The 21,524-nt window shown below is 25.7% G+C and overlaps 1 protein-coding gene across 3 annotated transcripts in view; it reads right to left on the bottom strand.

Moving 5' to 3' along the window:
• LOC107454415 (uncharacterized) overlaps positions 1-21,524 on the bottom strand; it is a 68,774-nt gene that overhangs the window by 6,004 nt on the left and 41,246 nt on the right. For all 3 annotated transcript variants that reach the window (XM_016071610.3, XM_016071608.3, XM_016071609.3), the window contains exons 2-4: positions 18,703-18,831; positions 3,148-3,207; positions 1,703-1,790 (exon numbers count right to left, since the gene is read on the bottom strand). In XM_016071610.3, coding sequence (XP_015927096.1) covers positions 1,703-1,790; positions 3,148-3,207; positions 18,703-18,791 — 237 coding nt within the window. In that variant the 5' untranslated portion in view covers positions 18,792-18,831. The remainder of the gene's footprint in view (positions 1-1,702; positions 1,791-3,147; positions 3,208-18,702; positions 18,832-21,524) is intronic.

The raw sequence follows: 21,524 nt of genomic DNA, 5'->3' as shown, positions 1-21,524 counted from the left end.
AGAAAATCTTTAACATTCCACAGTTCTTCACAAAACAATTCAAAATCTAGAATTCAAATACCTAGTTATTGATCGAAATACTAGTTTTCTTCGCGCTACCATTTTTATTTCTGTAATTGGATTAAAGGTTTGATTTTTGAAAAATTGTATGTCTGGTTAATTTCTTGGAAAGCAAGATAACAATGGCTTCACGAGTTTGAATGTTAAATGAAATAAATTATTTTTTCTGAAAATAATAATAATAATAATAAATGCTGATTCAATTCAAAAAGAAAAATCTAATCACGTAGCATGTTGAAAAAATATCTAAAATCAAGAAATATATTTTTTCTAGAAATTTAAACAACATTTGAAAAAGGAAAGATATCGGTATAAAAAACTATTTCTGTGTATTATTTTCAATGATTAATTGCTTGTATAATGATTGATTGCTCCATTTATTTAAATTTTTGCGTTAGGTCATTATTTTGCATTCCCCATAAAATATTGAGAAAAAATAAATTATAAAAGTAGTTAAAATAAGCTATTCAAAGTAAACTAGTAAACTATATGTTTCATTTTTATATGGTCTACTAAGAATGGATTAATGAGGCAGTTTTTTATCATCATGAGATATGAAAAGGAAATTTTTTCAAAAACTATTTTAAGAAAATTTGTACTTTTCTGAAAACCTAAGCCACATGAAGTTTATCATATTGAAAACCATTCGTGTAAAATTTTTTCTCAACGATAATTTACATTAAAAGCGAAAACCAAATCACATAAAAATGAAAAAATAAATTCTGAAAACTTAAGTAAGGTCAAAAAATGAAGGATATCAATGCTGAAAACTGTTCGCCAACTTCGAAAGAATGTATGGTCAAAACTACGAGATTAAGAGAAATTTTACTGTTGTTTTGGCTTGATGGGGACACCAAAAAACTCGATAATTTTTACCGAAGCGCTTTGGTAATGATTTTTATAAAATTAACAAGAAATATGATTTTAGTATATGTGATAAATTTTGTAATTTTATCACGATACTTTAGAACACTGCATAAAACTATTTATTCGGTTAAGTTTACTTTACAGTTTTGTATATTTTACTAAATGTGTTACAAGAAGAGAACTGTATTATTAAAGAGAAATGTGTTGTAATATAACCTAGAAAGTCAGAATTTCCAGTAAACCGTTACCATTAAGAACGGAAAAATGAACAAATGAATGGTTTTAACGCCGTATAATTTGATTTTATTAACCTAAATTATGATTCTTTTTACCAAAACTCACCTTACTTATTTTACACGATAAGGATTAAAATGCTAATTAACGGCGAACAACGATGTTTATAAACAAATAACTATTTACTTAACAATTAACACATGCATTTATTATCATAAACAGATGTTAGCAAACCCAAGTTTTTTTAAACAAGCATATTAAGTGTCTTTATAGTATTATAAACGTATGCATATTATTGCATTAATATCGCCTATTACTACGCTTAGAAAAACCATGACCGAAACAAAAATTTGTCAAATAAAGTGAAAGTTTTAAGGATTTTTATTATTTAAACAATAATAATAATAGAATACTTAAAATTTGCAAGGTCAATCAGATAAATATGTAAATCATTTAATTAATTAATTTTTAATAAATTCTTTATAATTTATTAAATATTAAAATTTAATTAATTTCAAATGAATGAAATTTAGTGTCTTACCATAATGTCACTGTCAATGTCATTTTTCCAGTTAAAATTTTCTGTGCTGTCATCCGGACTATAAAGCTTATCTGCTTCATCAAAGTATCTAAATTAAGAAAAAAATACTTGAATAATTTTAATTCATATACCTGGGGAAAATATATTAAGTGATAGACTAAAATATTACTGATTTTATTTAATTAATTGATTAGAAAATAAATAACTTGTATGCAAATCCCTAACTTTGTAATAAAAAAATTATTTCGTTTAAATTTACGTTTAATACATAATTTTTCTCACACTTCAATCAAACAATTTATATTTAAAGAACTTATTTTAATCTCATTAATATATTTTAGAGGAAAAAGTAAAATTTTTAAGAAGCCAATACCATCTCAAATCTATATAAAATGTTTAGAGCTAAACAAAAGTTGATTTAAGCAGTATTAGCTTAAATATTTAAAACATTTTGTTTGCTTTGTTGTAAATTTTATATTTACTTTAATAGCTCACAGACTCTTCTCAAATACAAACTAAATATTTAAAAAAAAGAATAATAAGTATTTGAGCATTTTCCTCCTCATTTTAAAATTTACTGTCAGCCAGTAATTGAAATGGTATTTGCTCTAAACTTGAAATTCTATGAAGAAAACGATTCTTATGTTAGGTTGTTTCTGTATTAAGTTTTATAATTTTACATTAGTTTTTAAAGCATATAATTACAAAAATATACAAATGTTTTAGAAAAAAATTAAAACGTCACTCTTTGCCAATATAATGATAGTAATATTTTTTCCGAGGGCATGTAAAAAATCATTGTTCTTTATTTCTTAGCAAGATGTATGGTGAAGATTATTCTAAATGCATTTTTATATTAAATTCAAATTTACAAAATGATTTTGAAAATACCCTATTTACGGAATCGATTTGAAAAAAAATTTAAAGTTGAACACATTACAATTTTTTGAATTTTTAATAATAATAAGTAAAAAAGCACTTCCTCGAACTATAACTTATTTTATAGAAATAAATAGGAATCACTTTTATAAAAACAAAATTTTCTTTTAAAAAAAGGCATTTTTGGAATTATATTTTATTATACAGAAGTAAGTTAGAATCATGGATGAAAATGATTTCTTTTCTCACTTAAAAATATTAGAACAGTTTGAATTTTAATAAAATGAAACTGATCAAGAAATTTTCAGAAATATATTTGAAGGAAAAAAAATTATCATTCAGGTTAAAATTATTTAAAATATTCTTCTTATGAAATTTATTTAAATCTACATAAAATTATAATTTAGTGCTAGTTTTAAAAAGATTAAAAAATGAATTTTTACGAAATAATCCGCCTCCATGAAAATATTTGAAAATAATTAATAAGTATTATATTCACGAATGATTCATAACAATTTTTAGGGAAATCAATTAAAAACACAAAATACAAATTGATTGAAACTCACGGCGTCCTAGATGATCTCTTTGCACTGATACCCCTACATCTCGGATGAAATACCATTCGCCTAAAGGGAAATCAAAACATTAATAATGCATTAAATTACAAATGAATTTATACATCACGTCTAAAACCAATGAAAAGCAGCTATAATTTATTCATATGTAATTAAAGTTTAATATTTTATTCATTAATTAATCAAGTCCCACCGTCTTATTGTTCTAAATCTAAAAAGAAAAAATAATTTGTGGTATCCAACTATAACCTTGAGCTGAACCTAACTTAATCTAACCTAGTTTTGAAAAATAAATAGTTTTGCACAAAAAAAATCGAACTAAAATTTATATCTTGACAATACCAGCATTATTATATGCTAGTAACAATAAATTAAGTTGGAAACGAGTTATCTGAACAGAACTCAGTGGAAAATGTCTAATTAAATACCAAAGCACCTTAAATTATGCATTGCATACATATTTAAAAAATAATGATCTGTTTTATAAATCAAGTCGAATAAAACCTTGATAAAAAAACTAAAATAAATCAGTTAGCTATAAGTTTAATATTAATTTTACTGTGTATCTAAGTAATTCATTGAGTTAAATAAATTAAATATTCTACTATGCCATTTGATTTAACTGTATGAATTGTTGATGTAAGGAGGTTTAAGTATATAAATATTTTATATTATGTGAGGAAAAATATAAAATCATTAAAAATTTTGCTGATTTTTTAATATAAGTTTAAATATTTCTACATGATTATCTAACTTCGTTTGTAACTAAAAGATGAAATTCATAAAAACGATCAAAATATAGCAGCCTTAAAATGCATTTTCAAAAGCATCATACACTTTCGGGTAGGGCATTGTAACTTCTCAAATTTTACCGAATTCGCTTAAAACTAATTAGCTGAATATTAGTTACCGTTATTTATTTATAGATATTTCTAAAAAAAGTAATCAATTAATCAGTAATTAATCCAGCAACCACCCAATCTTACAAAAATATAAATATCATACACCGATACAATTAAAGCAATTCCAAATTTGTTTTGTTATTTGTTGGTCCTTTTGGTTACTTTACGCTATTAGTATAAGCAAAACACGACTATTCATCAAAATAACTATACACAGTTTATTTGGTATTAAAAATGATGCTGTTTTTAATTTTTATCTCAATAATCGTTGATTTTTCATTATTTTGGTCTATAGAAACACTTAACTATAGGTAAAAGTCTAGTTAATAATAACCTTGTAAAAACTATTTTGATAACGCCGCCTTCCTTTACAATTTACGTTGAATTTACTTAAGCTCATCTGACCTAATCGAAAATAACTGGCTTGTAAGGAACGGTCAATAAACTCTCAACGAAACTCTTTTTTTTTTTTTTTTTTAAATAGAGCTGTAAAATAGCACAGCATTAATGTAAACATTTATAATTAGAAAATGAGTATTATATGCAGATTAATTTGCAAGAACATGTAAGACAAATATAATCAGAGATACTAGTTTTCTAAACAGAACAATGCAAATTTTTGAAAGATTTTTTGAATCGGGGGCTAAAATTGCCTCTTGCAACTGTTGTCAGAATTTCGGGATCCTGATACACTTACGCAGACTCTTTTTTTTAATATTTTTATTGACTTTGATTAATTGAATGATAAAAATTGTAACATACAATAATAATTAATGTCACTCATCAACGATATTTTGAAAAAGCTTAAAAATAAACATCAGTAAAATAAATTTATTGCAGAATTAATTACATGGAGTATTTTTTTATCTTAAAACTAGTTTAACGTTAACTCACATAGATTAAATATATTTCGTAACAATACTTTTAAAAGTAAAATAAATAATGAGTTCTCGTTATATAACTGATTTTGAAAAGTTTGCATTGAAACTGATAAATTGATACATTTTTTAAATTCGTCCGAACTTTGTTAAATATATTTCAGCACACAGTTGAGCAATTAGATTTAATCAAATAACTTTGATTCCAATTAATTGCGAAACATTTGATATTTTGTAAAAATTTAGATAAATAATTTCGCTTAAAATATAAAAGAACAACAAATAATGTTATACCTGACTTCAAGTTTAAAAGGAGCTATATTTGTCTCAAACTTCGAAGAATTAATGATCATTTGTTGATTAAGAAATCTGTAATTATCGTTCGCAAAATTTGTATAGTTAAGAATTCAAAAATTCTCGGAAAAAGTTTTTAAAATTCAAATAATTTTTAAAATAAGCAGATGCATTAAAGAATAATCTTGTAGTTGCTTTGTAATATATTAATTACATATTTATTTAAAACAATTGTTAATGTATTAACAAACATTTTAATCGATGTTTCAAAGAGGGTTTGTTTTTTAACAAGACAGAGACTTAAGAATTAGAGGAATTGTATGAAATATTCTGTTTGTGTATTACATGTATTGTTAAATACATTTCAATTAGTTTATTTAAAAATGCTTTAACTGACTCTTTTACTATAATTTATTTAAGTAAGTACACTAAAATCTTTTCAAATAATTAGATAATTGAAAAAATAATTTTTTGAAAGATTACCGAAGAAATCCGTTGAAAAATTGTAAAAGCATATTCAGCACATTATATTAAAAATATACTTATTTTAAGACAGACTAAATATTATGTTGCAATATCTTGTTTGAAACAATTAAACTCTTGCCTTAAAGAATGTATCATGATCTGATCTAAAATATATCATGATTTAAGTTAAGTTATTGGGTTCTAGCAAAAATTGGAGCATCCATTAAACATTCTGAATTAAACAAAATAGCGAAGTGTGTTGGGAAAGTAATTTTTGTTTGAATAATTAAAATTGTGAGAATTAAGTTTCCATACAATATTTTTTAAAAATTAACAAAAGAAGAAACAATCCATGTCTAAACTTTAATTAATGTATATTAAATAATAAATTTAATTATATGTATAAGCTTTCAAGTAAGTAAAGCGAACCTTGTGTAATTAACTGACGCTCGTGCTTTCATAATAGCTGTTACGCTTTTTTAAATTTATAAATAATAGGATTATAAACAAGGTTCCTTGGATTATCTTTTAAAAAAGGAATATACTTTCGTTAGACTAAGCATTTTTTTAATCTATAAAAGAAAAAAAAAGAATTAATTTCCTTTAATTGAAACAAGAAAAGAGAAAGAAAAAATAAAATATTGAGATAGCTTTCATAAAATGTATTAAAAAGTAAGCCTTTTTTATTTTATTTTTCAAACACTTATATTTATTTTTAAAGCAAGTGAACCCACAAAGGGGTTTTTGCATTTATAATGAACCAGAAACATATCATCTAAATTTACATTAATGAAAATCGTTATTGTCAAATAAAGCTTATAAAAATGTTCACCTGTGGTTATCTTTTCAAGTATGATGTTCATTGTTTCTGCTGTAGTTTAGAGCTAATGAACATTGTTAAGTGTTGTGACAGGGATTTTTTAATCATTATGGAAAAACTCGGAGTTATTTTTATAACCTTCATACCAGAATATATTCAGTGTAACGTTTTCTATCAGAAATAAAATTCTTATTTTTGACGGTTTTGCAATTCTTTCATGTATTTTACTATTTTAAGCAATCATTTTGTGATAGATTCAAGTGATTTTGACGAAACCTGAACTCGCAAACATTGAACGAAACTGTACTAACTTGTTCTCAAAGTTTTCTGAGTCAAAGTTTTTTTATGTGACCATAAAAGTAGTTTGTACTGTTTGCATAGTTTGCACCGTATGACAGGATAATGCAGGGTAAGTGAGCTGGCTTCAATTTCAGCTCACTTACCCTGCATTATCCTGTCATACGGTGTCTCGATTCCGAGCTATGAGTGAGAACTTACTCTCATACATTTCTTTTACACTGTGCTGTATTTATTATTGAAATATGCAAATCGATTTGTTGCTTTAGACGAAAATCCCATCCTCAAACAACGGGAAAAAGTCATCGTCTTTGTTTGACGAAATGTTCACAAGGATCATTTCTCAGGAGACGGTTTCGTCAAAAACGAAGAAAATAACGTAAAGTTCAGGCATCCATTTTCTTATAGTGCTTTTAATATAAAAAAATTTAAATAACTTTTGTGAACTTAATAACATTAGCGCGTTGTCCCGAATTAAATAGAAGAAAATGCAATAAAAAATTATTCTAGAATATTTTGCATCATGTCAAATAAAGTTAATTTGAGTGGAAATAATCAGCAAAATAGTCAAAGAAAAATAAATTATAAAAATAATCTTTATTATTCAATAGATTTAATCCTATTCAGATGGCAAAATCTTTATTAATTTAATTAATTTTAAGTTATTGATAATTTCGTTAATTTTGAGAACTAAATTTGACTAAATTTGTGCTAAATTTGAGATATAAAGTATTTTACACGTTTTAAACAATTACTTATCAATTTTATCCAATCAAGAGACTTATAAAAATCCTTATCTTAAAAACAAATAATGATAATTTTGTTACGTAATAGGCATCATCGCGACGTCAAGAGCAAGTAAGAAATAAATACAAAAAATGTGGAATCGCGTATTCAGCAGTCAAATAATTTTTGAAAACTGAGTTACAATTGGCAACTGTAATAGTTTTCATTATTATAACTGATATTTAAAGGGAACTAATTATAATTACATATTTTCTTGACACAAAAAGGCTGAAGTTTATCCTGTATGTTTGCGCCAATGATTATTTTCCCAGGCAATTTATCGTATGCAGAAAAAAAAATAGACTGTAAAAAAAGTTCCTGCTCAAATTTAGGTAGAAAGTGCCCTACCGTAAAATCCATTTCTACTGTAACATGCGACAACAAAAAGTCTGATTTACAATAATTTTTACAGTAATAATTACCGTAAAATCACTGAATCACTTTATTTAAATGAATATTACTGTAAAAACTACGGCATACTATTTTATGGTAAAAATGGATTTTTCAGTTAACTGAATTTTACGGTTGATGCACCCAAAGTACTTTATACCACAAATTGATCCAGAATTTTTTACAGTATACATTAATAACGAAAAATCCCATTCTAAACAATTATCCATGCTAATATAAATTTCAAATACTTATGTTTTTTTCATGTGATTATACTCTGTTAGAAAGTTTAAAGCAATCTTGATTTGATCCTAAGTAGACAATATTTTTGTACTTGATTACCCGATACTATGATTCAATGGGAAAATTTAGTTCAGTTTTACACCTCACCAAGATTTCAACAAATTTGATCAACTTCATGTCACAAGGGGTACTGATATTAAGGTTGAAAGTCGAACAGACTATAAGTATCATTAATTCAGATTTGTAGTTTCTGTCTACAACATTCGAGAAATCTCTAAAATGCAATGTCTCGATTAAATTTAAATCACCATAGTTATACGTGTATTTTGAAAGTTACTGTTAATTTTTAAAGAAGTAATGAAAGATTTAAGGTAAGAATAGTACAAAGTACTGATATCACGATGGAAAAAAGAACTGATTTTAAGCATGATTTATTCTGATTTGTTGTTTCTGTGTACAATATTGGCAAAATTCCAATAAATATACAAATTTTGCAGATGAAATTTGAATCGTCAAAATTATGCGTGTATTTTAAAAGTTCTGTCAATTCTTAAAGCAGTAATAAAATATACAATGTAAGAATGGTACAAGTTACTGATATTACGATTGAAAAAATAACGGATTTTGAGCATAATTTATTCTAATTTGTTGTTTTTGGTCGCAACATTGGCGGCATCTTAACTAATATGCAAAAATTTTATCGATTAAATTTAAATCTTCAAAATTATACGTGTATTTTTAAAGTTACTGCTAATTTTTAAAGCAGCAATAAAAGAAATGCTTCCCCGATAGTAAACCTGGATTATTACAAAATAAAATTGAGTTAAAGTAAATGAGTACGGAATTCATCAAACTTTTTAAAAGCCTAGAACTCTAATGAATCTCAGTCGGTTTCAAAGTTGAACCGACTTTACGCATATTTAATTCAGATTTGTTGTTTTTGTCAGGAACGTTTGCAAAATCTCTACTAATATGCAAAACTTTTATCGATTAAATTTCAATCTCTGAAATTATATGAGTATTTTTAAAGTTACTGTTAATTTTTAAGGCAGCAATAAAAGAAATGCTTCCAAGAAAGTAAACCTGGATTATAACCAATTGAAATGGAGTTAAAGTAAATGCATACGGAATTCATTAAACTTTCTAAAAGCTTAGAACTCTAATGAATCGTAGTTTAATCGATTGGCACTTGGATTTCGATTACGCGAGAGAAAAAATTTTGCCTCAAAACATTATGCGACTTCATTACAATATTTTGAACATTCAGAAAGAGAAAAGGCAACTAAATTGCTAACAAATGTTGCTTTTTTTTCTAGTTAGATAAAAAAGTTTTCAGAGGATGCGAAGACTTTTTAGTAAAAAGGGCCCAAAAAAGGAAATGAAATTAGTCATTAAAGACTTCTTTTATTCTTCCCAGATTGACAACTCTAGAACTTTTTTAAGGAACTCTACTCCCCGTACAACAACTTTTGCATTCATGACTTCTAAGAAAGGGAAAATCAATTCTTTGAATTATCTTTTTTTTCCCTTTGCCTTTTTTTTCTAAAAGAAATCTTATAACGAATAAATAAATTTCTTTTACCATAATCATAACATTTTTTTATACGTTTCTTTTTTAAAACAATTTTTGTATTCTTAAAGACTAAAACAGGAGCAGAACTTTTTTATGTATTAAAAAGTTAAAGATAGATTAATATTATATTTTTTAACACTATCTAAAATACATTGTTTGAAATTTAAAAACGAGTTAAAGTACAGCATCTAGCAAGTTGACAGAAATTTTAGCAATCTTCGAAGTAAAACCACATTATCATAAAAATTAAACCATTTTAAGAATGCATTTTTAATGGTTTATTTTACGACAAGGAGAAACAAACGTTCTTTTTGAAAATTTGACGCATGTTAACAGATAAAATAAAAAAATAAGGTTATATTCTGCTACTTATAAATGTCTTAGTAAAAAAACAAAGTATTGTTTTGTTAATTTATTTTGCCGCTTTTTATTAAATTAAATATTTTTTTAAAAAGAATTATTAAATAGAAAATAGGTTTAATTTTGTGCAGAGAAACTCGCAATCAATGTTTCTTTAATCATTTCCTATAATTGTAATCGATGTTAGTTTATACAGTGTTTTTTCTTGCTATTTCAGAACTTATATTTCTTTTGCACACCAAAGTTGTGTCAACTAAGTATTCCACTACAAAAAGAACCAATGACACTTCCTGGCATAGTGATAAAATGAACCTCAACACTAAAACACCTAAAATATTCTTTTACATTATTGGATATGCAAAGTTTTTTATTCAGTAACACTAAAATGTATAATTGCAGTAAGATACATATAATACACCTAAGAATCAATCAAGTTATTATTACTATACAATAAAAAGCAGGAAACATGAATTTAGGAGGCATATACGCAGTAAAAAAATTTGGAGTTAGTTGCCACTGTTTTTACTGTTGAGGTAGGTTAACTAACATTTTTTTACAGTACATGAGTCACAATTTTTAATTACTTTTTTAATGATATAGTATTATTTATTTATTTATTCATTTGTTTACTGACAGTACTTATTTTCATGAGCATTGAAAATAATATCTGGCTCCATTGTAAAAACTTTTTGCTTTAAAAAAAGCATATTTTTAGTAATATATTCTCTCTAATTCTATCAATCAATTGATATTTTTTAAATTTCTTATAGTTTTTTTCACAATAACTGCAGTTCTGCACTTATAAATGTGTTTAGTTTACCTTAATACTAAAAATGGTGGCAGCTATACACCAAAATATTTTGTATCTTATACAATATTTCTTGAAATTAAATTTGTTTGTTGATCAAACATACTCACAGCACAGACAGAATGTTAATCTGAATTCGAATTAGGCTTAGCAAAACTAAATTGGATAGAAATTAAATGTTTTAAAATTAATTAATGCTTTCACAGATATGTAAAAATTAAAATATATTTATTCTTTTCGCATTGATGTCCAATGCGCCAACGTTGGTGTTTTAGGAAGCAAGAGTAATTTAAATTATCTTATATTGGCTTAAACTTTTGCATTTAGTGGATTTTATATCCAATTACACCCTTTAAAAAGTGTATGAACGCTCGACTCGACATTAGTTTGAAATAATACACAATTTTTAACTTTTTTTAACACCAAATTCTGAAAGGTATTTTACTACTGTTTTTTCAGTAAACCGATTTAGTTTGCTGTATGTTTCAGTTTGCTGTATGTTGCGTTCGCCTTCCAATGAAGTATAAGCCGGGTTCGAATCCCGGCGATGACAATTACTGGAATTCATTTGAAATTGTATTAAATTGATAATGAATTAATTCTATGAATTGATCATGAAAAAAAGGATACTAATGCAATACTACTATTTTAAAGAGAAAAAAAATTTATATGATTTTACACGGAAATATTTAAAAATGAATTGAAAATAAGTATAACCTAAAAACTACCGTAACAAATATATTTAAACCATGAATATTTTTAAAAAGTTATTAATTTTTAATTCCAAATGAATGTTTTTCATAAGATAGACTTTTCGTTTTAAATTCAGTTTATAGATATTTTGAAATCCTCAATGCAATTTATCATTAATAAATAACATTCGCAAAAAATAATAACCATTTTTACATTATAAATTAGATCAAGACAATGACAACTCTAGAAAACTATCATTATTTCCATTCGAACCAAAGAAATGAAATAAATAACCCAGTGCAGCTTCTTCCTCCATAAATTATGCAATTGACAAAGAGCTTATCTGCCAGACATCTTCGCAAAATCCAACAAATATGAATAACATTGGTCTACAAATGTTTTGTCATTTTTCGACAAAACAAACCAGGAATGAATTGCTAGTTCTACTCTCTTAAAAGTTCTTTGTTGGTGTGACCAAGTCCAATTAGAGGTTTTGGGCATCGGTATATTCCTCACATAAATTTTCAGAGTGCCTTCATTGGATGAGGTAAGAAATTTCTTCTATCACCACCTGTTGGGAAGTATTTGTCCGATTGAGTTCCCTGATTTGTTGTAACATATTGAATTTAAGACCTAGTTCCACGGTTTTATTTCCTCTTATAAGCGACACTTTTTAACACCTCATGACATGTTTACAGAATTATTATATAGAAATTACTTATTTTTCGAATAATTCAGTTACATGATGGAATATTATCTTTATGAAACTTATTATCTTTACTATCTTTTACTTTATTTCTGAGACTTTCTGCAACTTTATTGTCTTTATGAGGGAGTTAGGATTGTTATAATTTAATTAATCATCTTATAAATAATTCGATTTCTATTTATATCGTTATGACATTTATTCAGAATTATCACAGTTAACAATTTAACATATAATTTAATTACTGATTAGATTATTGTCTGTATCAAACCCTTAAGCAAGTCAGAATTGTTATAATTTAATGAATCACTTTACAACTAATTAGATTTTTATTTATATCTTCATGACATTTGTTCAGAATTATCACAGTTAACCCTTTAACAAATAATTTAATTGCTGATTTGATTATTGTCTGCATGAAATCCTTACGCAAGTCAGGATTTCACATAATTTTATAATTTTTAATAATAATTATGATATGCTAAATTATAATTATTAATTTTACAATAGTTGGGCTTCTAGTGGATTACTATCTTAATAGCATTAATTCTGAATTATCATAATCTTACAAATAATTTAATTACTGAATGGAGTATTATCTTAAAAATTAAGTATTATAATGAATACAACGTGCATGAAATTATTAAACATCAGCATGAAATCAGCAAGGATCTGCATGAAACTAAAAAGAATATGCATGAAATTGGAAAGTATTTTTGCTCGAGATCAGCAATTAATCCAGCATCGTTATATACCAGTTATGAAATAATTTAGCTGCTGTAATCTTCATTAAATCTTTTTTGATTTTAGACGAAATGCTCTGTCCGGGAATAACATTCTCTTAAACACAATCATAGGCCTAAAGGAATTAAATTCGGAATTAATTAGCATTAATTCTGTATTGTCATAGTTAATCTTACAAATAATTTAATTACTGGATGGAGCATTATCTTTAAAAAAATTAAGTATTTTAATGAATTCAATGTACATGAACAGATTAAATATCAGCATAAAATCAGCAAAAACCTGCATGAGACAAAAAGAATCTGCATTAAATCGGAAAGTATTTTTACATGAAATCAGTATTTAATCCAGCATAGTTATATACGAGTTATCAAATAATTTAGATACTGTTATCTTCCTTAAATCTTTTTTGATTTTAGACAAAATGAGCTGACCAACAATAACATTCTCTTAAACACTATCATAGGCCAAAAGAAATTAAACCTATGAAAAAATTCGGAATAAACTTTAAAAGCAAAATTTCATTTTGATCAAATAGTTTTTTGGTAGCAAAAAAAAATACTATCTATTTTTTTTTTATAAAAAATACTAGTTCACATTATTTATGAAAGCTCTTTGAACTAAACTTTTTTATTTCATTCATGAAAAAGTGAATATCATATCAATTATAAAAATGTATTTTTAAATAATCGTGATAGATTGGTTACTATAATGTTCTTTTTTCAATTAAGAAAATTAATTTTCATTATCTATATAATTTTATTTTGAAAATATATATTCATGACCTATATAATTTCATTTCCAAAATATATTTCCATTATCTATCTAAATATATCGATCAGAAAATATATTTTAATTCTCAAATTTTCCATTTTCTAGATCAGTGCCTGAGTAGTGAATATAAAAATTCGCATTCAAAACGAAACAATATTTTTAAAATATTACGAGCACAATGCTCACATAATAAAACAAGTAATCCAACAATGCTTAAGTAATAAATTAAGCAACTCAGTGATGCTCAACCAGTAAAATAAGTACAAATAAAATTATAAAAATGGAATTCCATTTATTATCTTTTTCATCCAGAGTTGAGAGCTGAATATTTAAAATTAAATCAAATTATAACTTTTCACTATTTGCTTTTATTTTCAACTTTTAAAACTTCTAAATTATAAATAGGCTTTAGTTGTTTCATAACATAAAATTTTCAAACGCCACAGAATGGAGAATGTTTGAAAAGGACAAACGTTTACATTATTCAGCACTGTTGATCTTGAAGATTTAATCAGGGTTTTATAAATAATATATCTACTTTCATCTCGCTCTCTTTGTTTGTTTGATTCAATTTTTATCGTAGGCCAAGATTTGATTATTTGCATTCAAACTTTTCTCTGAATAATATTAATGCTTATAAACTCATACAAAATAAAAATAAAAATTTGTTCTACGAATTTCTCCGATAGTTTACGCAAAAAATGATCGTGAAAATGTGGTGGTATTCCTTTACTTAGTTAATTAAAAGATTCCATGGCGCAATGTATGAATTTTTTTATATTTATGTTACAGTATTAAGTATTTAACATAATGAATATTAAGTTCGAAAAGTAAATCGCATTGCAGGTAATAATTCACACCTATATCCGAAAACGCACTCGCTACCCAAGAAAGTAAAAAATATGGAAGTACGAATCCACCGTTACGATTGATTTAGAATGCCTGAGACAATTATATCTATATCTGTTTATAATTAGATTCTTTGCTTCAGACGAAAGAAAATTAGTTTGTTTTTTTATTTAAATTTTTTAATTTTAAACGCACTCGCTTCCCAACAAAGCAAAAAATCTATCAGTTTGAAACCGCCATTCTTTAATCATGGATTTGGAAAATTTCCTGAATACGCATGCAAATATAATTAATCAAAAATTAAAGAAATATTATATTTAAACGTCACAGATAATTTTCAACGTAAATACGCTTATTCTTATTCGTCCAAATAGATTCCATTTCAAGGCGGTTAAATTTATTGAACTCCAAATTTTTTTGTTTTTTAAATCTCAAAACATTTTTCTCACGTCTTTTTTAAAACACAAATTTTTAAATCCCTAACTGTTTAGTATCATTCCTTTATATGAAACTATCTCAATATTTATAAAAATAATGCAAAAGTTTAAAGACTTCCCCCTTTAACAATTTGGCCGCAGTTTGGACGCCAACAAGAGCTAGATGCACTAAACGTGCATAAATTTTACGTTTGTGCACTCACATTAGTTAAGACAGATTAGTTAAGTTTGAAATTCTGGGTCAAAATATCAGGAAAAAACTTTTAACTCTAAAAAATATTTCGTCTGTGCTTAAGCAAGTTAAATGAAACTAATTGGCAATCAAATGTCATTTTTAATTACCAGTTAAACGTGTCATGATTGTAAGGACAGGCTTTACATTTTGCAACATAAATACTCAATTACTTGGTCTGCCATCTTTTAGTTTTTAAACAGCTAACTAATCTCATTTTTTAAATTGATTTTTGCTTTAAAATGCATTATTTACTATTTCATACGTTTATATGTCTATATTTTTTTTAACTGAAAGAAATATTTATACAATTAAAGTTTATTTTCTTCATGTCGAAAAAAAATCCTTACAAAGAAAATTCATTGTCTCGAAATATAAAATTTTTTATTGCTAACGCAATGAAAATTTATTATAGCAATTAAGAGCATAGTTTAATTTTAACAAAGTTCATAATTTGTTTTATTATCCATCAAAAGCCCCATTTAGCCAATTATGAATTTTTTATGTTAAAATGTTACAATGTGTTATACTGAACATTTTAGTAACAAATTCATCAAGATACCTATTTTGGTCAAATCTGAAAAGTTCCCCCAAAATAACGCAATATCTTTTAAAAAAGATTGGCCAAATGTTAGCCCGAGTTGGATAGTTTTATAATATGATGTAAAATTTTATGCAATGTGTTATATAAAATTCAGACAGTCTACGATCATTCTTAAATTAAATACAAAAATAATAAATCATTATTAAAACTTAGCACACAGAATTTCTACAACTGGATTAAAAGCTACGCGTGGTAATTCATTTTTATTACTACACACAGAGTCGCATGCCAAATATTGTATGACGCTAAATTATCTGATTTCCCGAAAACTTGTTTTGAGAGTTTTCTCTATTCCAAATAGTTCATATCATGCGATTTCTATATTAAGTTAACACAATTTTAAACCTTTTTAGAGAAGATAAATATCTTCAATCCATCATTAAAAGCAGTAACCATTTTTTTCTTGATGTGAGCAGGTGATTAAAGTGTAATTCTAAGACGAATTACAGCTTTCTTTTTAGAGGAATTTCATTCATAGAGAATTATATAAACAAGATTTCCTTATTTATTAAATAAAGTTATATTTCAGGCATTTTTTTCTTTAATTTTATTCATTGAAATATATTTTTTTAACTATTTTAACAAATTTTAAGTTCTAAGATAATAAGTGTTTTAAAATCTTTTTCTAAATTACTCTAATTGATTTGGAAAAAAATAAAAACGATAAAATAAAAATAAAAAGAAAGTGTAATTCTAAGAGGAATTATACTTTCTTTTTAGAGAAATTTCATTCATAGAGAATTATATAAAGTAGATTTCCTTATTTATTAAATAAAGTTATATTTCAGCATTTCTTTATTTAATTTTATTCATTGAAATATTTTTTAAACTATTTTAACAAGTTTTACGCTTTAAGGTAATAAGTGTTTTAAAATCTGTTACTAAATTACTTTAATTGATTTGGAAAAAAATAAAAGCAATATAAGAAAAATAAAAAGAAAGTGTAATTCTAAGAAGAATTATACTTTCTTTTTAGAGAAATTTCATTCATAGAGAATTATATATAAACTAGATTTCCTTATTTATTAAATATATTTCAGGTATATTTTTGTTTAATTTTAGTCATTGAAATATATTTTTTTGACTATTATAACAAATTTTAAGTTTTAAGGTAATAAGTGTTTTAAAATCTTTTTCTAAATTACTTTAATTGATTTGAAAAGAAATAAAAACAATATGAGTTTTAATGAAATAAAAATTATAATGAAAAGGCTAATTTTTAGCTTATAATTTTTTTTACAAAATATTTAAGAAACCGATTTTGTTAAAAACATATCTATAGGGGTAAAATTGTTAAAAAATTTGGAAACTAAATTTGAACCATATTAACACTACGCTAAAGCTATGTATTCAAAATTTTTAATTTAATTCGTTCAGAATTTCCTTTATCGGTTAGAAAGAAATCGCTTACGTATTTAAGTTATCTATTTAATAGAGTTCTGTGCAATCATTTCTAAATGTGTGCCAATATTAGTTCAATTTATAACTCTTTTTTTTATTATTAACTTTGTAGAATCTTTAAAGTATTTCAAATTTATATTTTGAACTATATGTAATGTAGTTAGATCAAAATTCCAAATATCTATTTATTTCTTTACTTAGTTCCAAATTCGCGTTAAATTTATATATAATGACGGAAATTATTTCGATTTTAAGTATAACAGACAAATAAGTTAGCAAGTTTCATAAAACAGTTTTTTTATTTCGTTCGAAGTGTAATTTCCTTATCATCAGAATATCGGTAATAAAAAAAGGTGCATTTTACTTAAATTTTTAACTAAATAAAAAAATCTAGTTTAAAAAATTATTGGTAAGGTAGATATAATTTTCTTATTATATACTCTTGAGAAATTTTAAAAGGTATTGAAAGATAGTGTAGAATTAATTTGCTGAAAACTTAATATGAAACAATTAGCCATTTTATCGTACTTCTTAAGACTATTGACACGATATTACGGTTAATCTTATACGGAAACATGGCTCACCTTGATGCCTTTTTTAAATTTGTAACAAATTTTCACCGTATTATGGTTCAAAGTAATGAAATCAAGGTTTAACATCGAACAGTTATTTTTCAGAGTATAGTACGTTTAACTTGTTGCCATAATATCACTTAAATTTGCCGCAACATTAATATGGGGCTAGGTTAAACCATATTACTATAGTATTTCTTAAACCTGGTGTCACGATACTATTGTTAAATTGGAACGGAACGGTTCACCTTAATATCTTTTTAAATTTACCACAAATTCGCACCGTATTATGGTTCAAAATTTTACTATGGCTTTACGTTGAATTGATTTTATCGAGAGTAAAGTATTATTTAAACTTGCTGCTAAGTTGAACCCTATTATCGTTCTTCTTAAATTTGTTGGCTTGAGGCTGTGGTTAAACTTGAACGGAAACATGGTTCACCTTATAAATTTTTTAAATTTGTAACAAATTTTCACCGTATTATGGTTCAAAGTAGTGATATCATGGTTTAACATTGAATCGACTTTTTTGAGCGTATATTTTATCATATTGTACTCAATAATTCGATGCTCAGCACTTCTTTAAAATAATAGATTTATTTTTTGGCATGCGATACCTATTTGAAACTATTTTTTTTAACAAAGTCATATCAGAAAATAGCTTTGAAATGTAAATAATGAATGATTAAAATAAAAGTTGTTAAACTCAAATACTTACGAGCAATCTGGTTTATCCAATCCTTGAATACTTGAAATCCAGCTGACAAAGAGTAACAACAGAGTTCCAATGTGGAAAAAGCAAGACATAACTGTGCGTTAAAATTCTACGTTGGTTTAAGTCTCTTATCTGAAATTCAGGAAAAAAAATCTGGTGAATGAATCAATAATTTTAATACGAATTTATCAAATAAATAAAACTAATTTGAATAAGCAATTTTAAACTAGCTAAAGTTTATTATTAATTTATATCTTTGATTCCTTTTATTATGCTGTCATATCATTGCCTTGTGCAAGTGAGCATAATTCAAGAAACTACCATACGCTTATTTTTAGAATCAAGAAAATATTTATCCAATTTTGTCGATTTTAAATTTCGCCTAAATTACTTAATAGATTTTAAACAAACTTAGTTTCAACGTAAATTGATATAATACAAAACATTCACAGTTAAAACACACGCACATAATAAAACCCTTAAAAATAAAACTAGCATTTCCGATGATATAGAAATACCTGAGTTGTATTTCGTTATTTTCAACAATAATTTTTTTACGAAATCACGTCGCTTTTAGATAAAAGCTTGGTCTCAAATCCTTGACGAAATTGATTCATTATTTGTGAGTTTTTCAACATTTTTTTTTTCTGATTATAAAACCATCAGCCCTTTATCACGGAATGATACAACAATTTGTTCGCTCACTTGTCAAGCAAGTTTTTCAGGTCCGAATCCTGGTGTTGACTGAGAACCCATTTGCTAATAATCTTTTTTTTATTTTCGGTTATATTTCCAAATCAAGAGAGTTAATAAACATGCAGCATTAAGAAAAATACTTTTGGAAAATTCATATCCTCAAACGAGCTTCCCCTATGTGATGAATCCCTCACATCATTTCTCTGGAAACAAGTTCGTAAAAACTTCTCGAAATTTGAGTATCCATATTTTACAAATCATGCGCACCAATTTTCAATACAGCAATCTCTGACACGAGTTCCACTCAAATTTCTTATTTTGCCATTTACAATTACATTGTATAAAATTATGTAAAAAATTTATATCTTGCAATTCAAAATTGCTTTGACTATTACTAAATGAAATAATAAAAATGAATAAGTAATTATTATTTTTATAGGGAATCATCTTTACATAAACGAATTTCATAATTGCGTTTTTTTTTAATTCGTTTAAAAAGTTCTCGAGGTATCGCGAAATACGCAATTAATATTAAGAGGTTCAAATTTTAGAGCACTCTCCTGACCAAAATATTGGGACAATATTTCCCAGATTGCGGCTACCCCAAAAATCTGAATCTGTCAAAAAAAGGCATGTTTATTCAGAGAAAGTACGTTTTTGTATGTAAAATATCGTCTGCATTTATTAATTAGCATATTTGAGATCGTCCACTCAAATGATTAAGATTGAGTCCCAGAAAATGAAAATCCGATCATTCGATCAAAAGTTATTTTGGGTGGTTTCTTTTTTTTTCAATTTTGAGCACTATGCATGCAAAACAACTTCATTTTGTGAGAAACGGTGAGTATTTTTTTGTTTTCACACAACAACAAAAAAATTATTTCAAAATGTTTCATACAAAATAATTATACACTGCATTTAAAATAAAAGTACTCATTTTGCTTATTTATAGCTGTTACACTGTTAGAGCATTTTTAATCAATTCGGTAATTGGTGGAATGTTAAAATTATTTCTTATTAAGATTTTTATTTATAGTGCAGTGTATCTAACCAGTCTTGAATTTTTTAGCTTCATAATTCGGCTCTGAAGGGGTTAAGAAAACTGATCTTGATATAGTTTTCAAATTGCGCTTTTTAAAATATAGAGATCAACTAAATATGATTAAGCAATTTTAAGGGAAAAGGAAGATAGTAAGAAAGTTTGAAACTAAATTCATCCATAATCAAATTTCTAGTTTGTATTTATACAGGATACCGCAATGATAGCCCTCTAATCCATATTTTTTTGAATTCTTCTTAAAAAGAAAATTTAGAAAGAAAACTAGGGATCGTATGAAGTAGTAAATCGGTTTGTGAGCAAAAACGCCATCGAAAAGCAATCCCTGAATTGATACCATTTGAATAAGTTTGATCAAAATAATGGAAATCGAAACCATTTCTAATAATTGTATTTTAATTCTTTTATATTTTCTCCGGCAATGAAACAGGTTTTGATGGGTCCATAGTTTGACATTTTTAAAAAATACTTTAAGGCTATTAAATATTTTAGTAATGTATTGGCAAAAAGCGAAAAAAAAAATATAATGATATTAAAAGCATTTATAGTGATCAATTCTTACTGATTTTGTTTCCTTAAAGGTTTCAAATATTTTTCGATGTATCGATAGATATTCACAATTCTCAAAAGAGATTTTAGGAATGAAAGATCGAAGGCATTCCGGCATTTCTCAAAGCACCTCCGTATGTATTAAGCTAAAACATTTCTAAGGTGTTTCAAAGGAACGATGTTCAGATTTCTACATAACTATAATACAAAAATGATAAATAAGAGGCTTATAAATTTCAAATATTGTAATTCTTTTTATCGGAAAATTGCAATTCTCTATTACTAAATTCAAGTACTTCATCGATTTATGCACAGCCATTGAGATGCAAAACTATTTGCAAAGCTTTTAAAAAGATATTTTTCGTTGGAATTTTTGGAAGAAATGGCAAAGCAGGCTGTCATTCGAGTAGAACGTCAACATCAGTATTTGACTATCGGAATGATTTTGTCAGGCAGTAAATTTTTATTATACAAGGCAACATAAATATTTATGTCAAGTAAAAAAAAGTGAAATTTTAGTAAG

The sequence above is a fragment of the Parasteatoda tepidariorum genome, chromosome 3, assembly GCF_043381705.1.
Source record: "Parasteatoda tepidariorum isolate YZ-2023 chromosome 3, CAS_Ptep_4.0, whole genome shotgun sequence".
NCBI classification, from domain to species: domain Eukaryota; kingdom Metazoa; phylum Arthropoda; class Arachnida; order Araneae; family Theridiidae; genus Parasteatoda; species Parasteatoda tepidariorum.
This window is presented reverse-complemented; position numbering and strand designations above follow the sequence as displayed.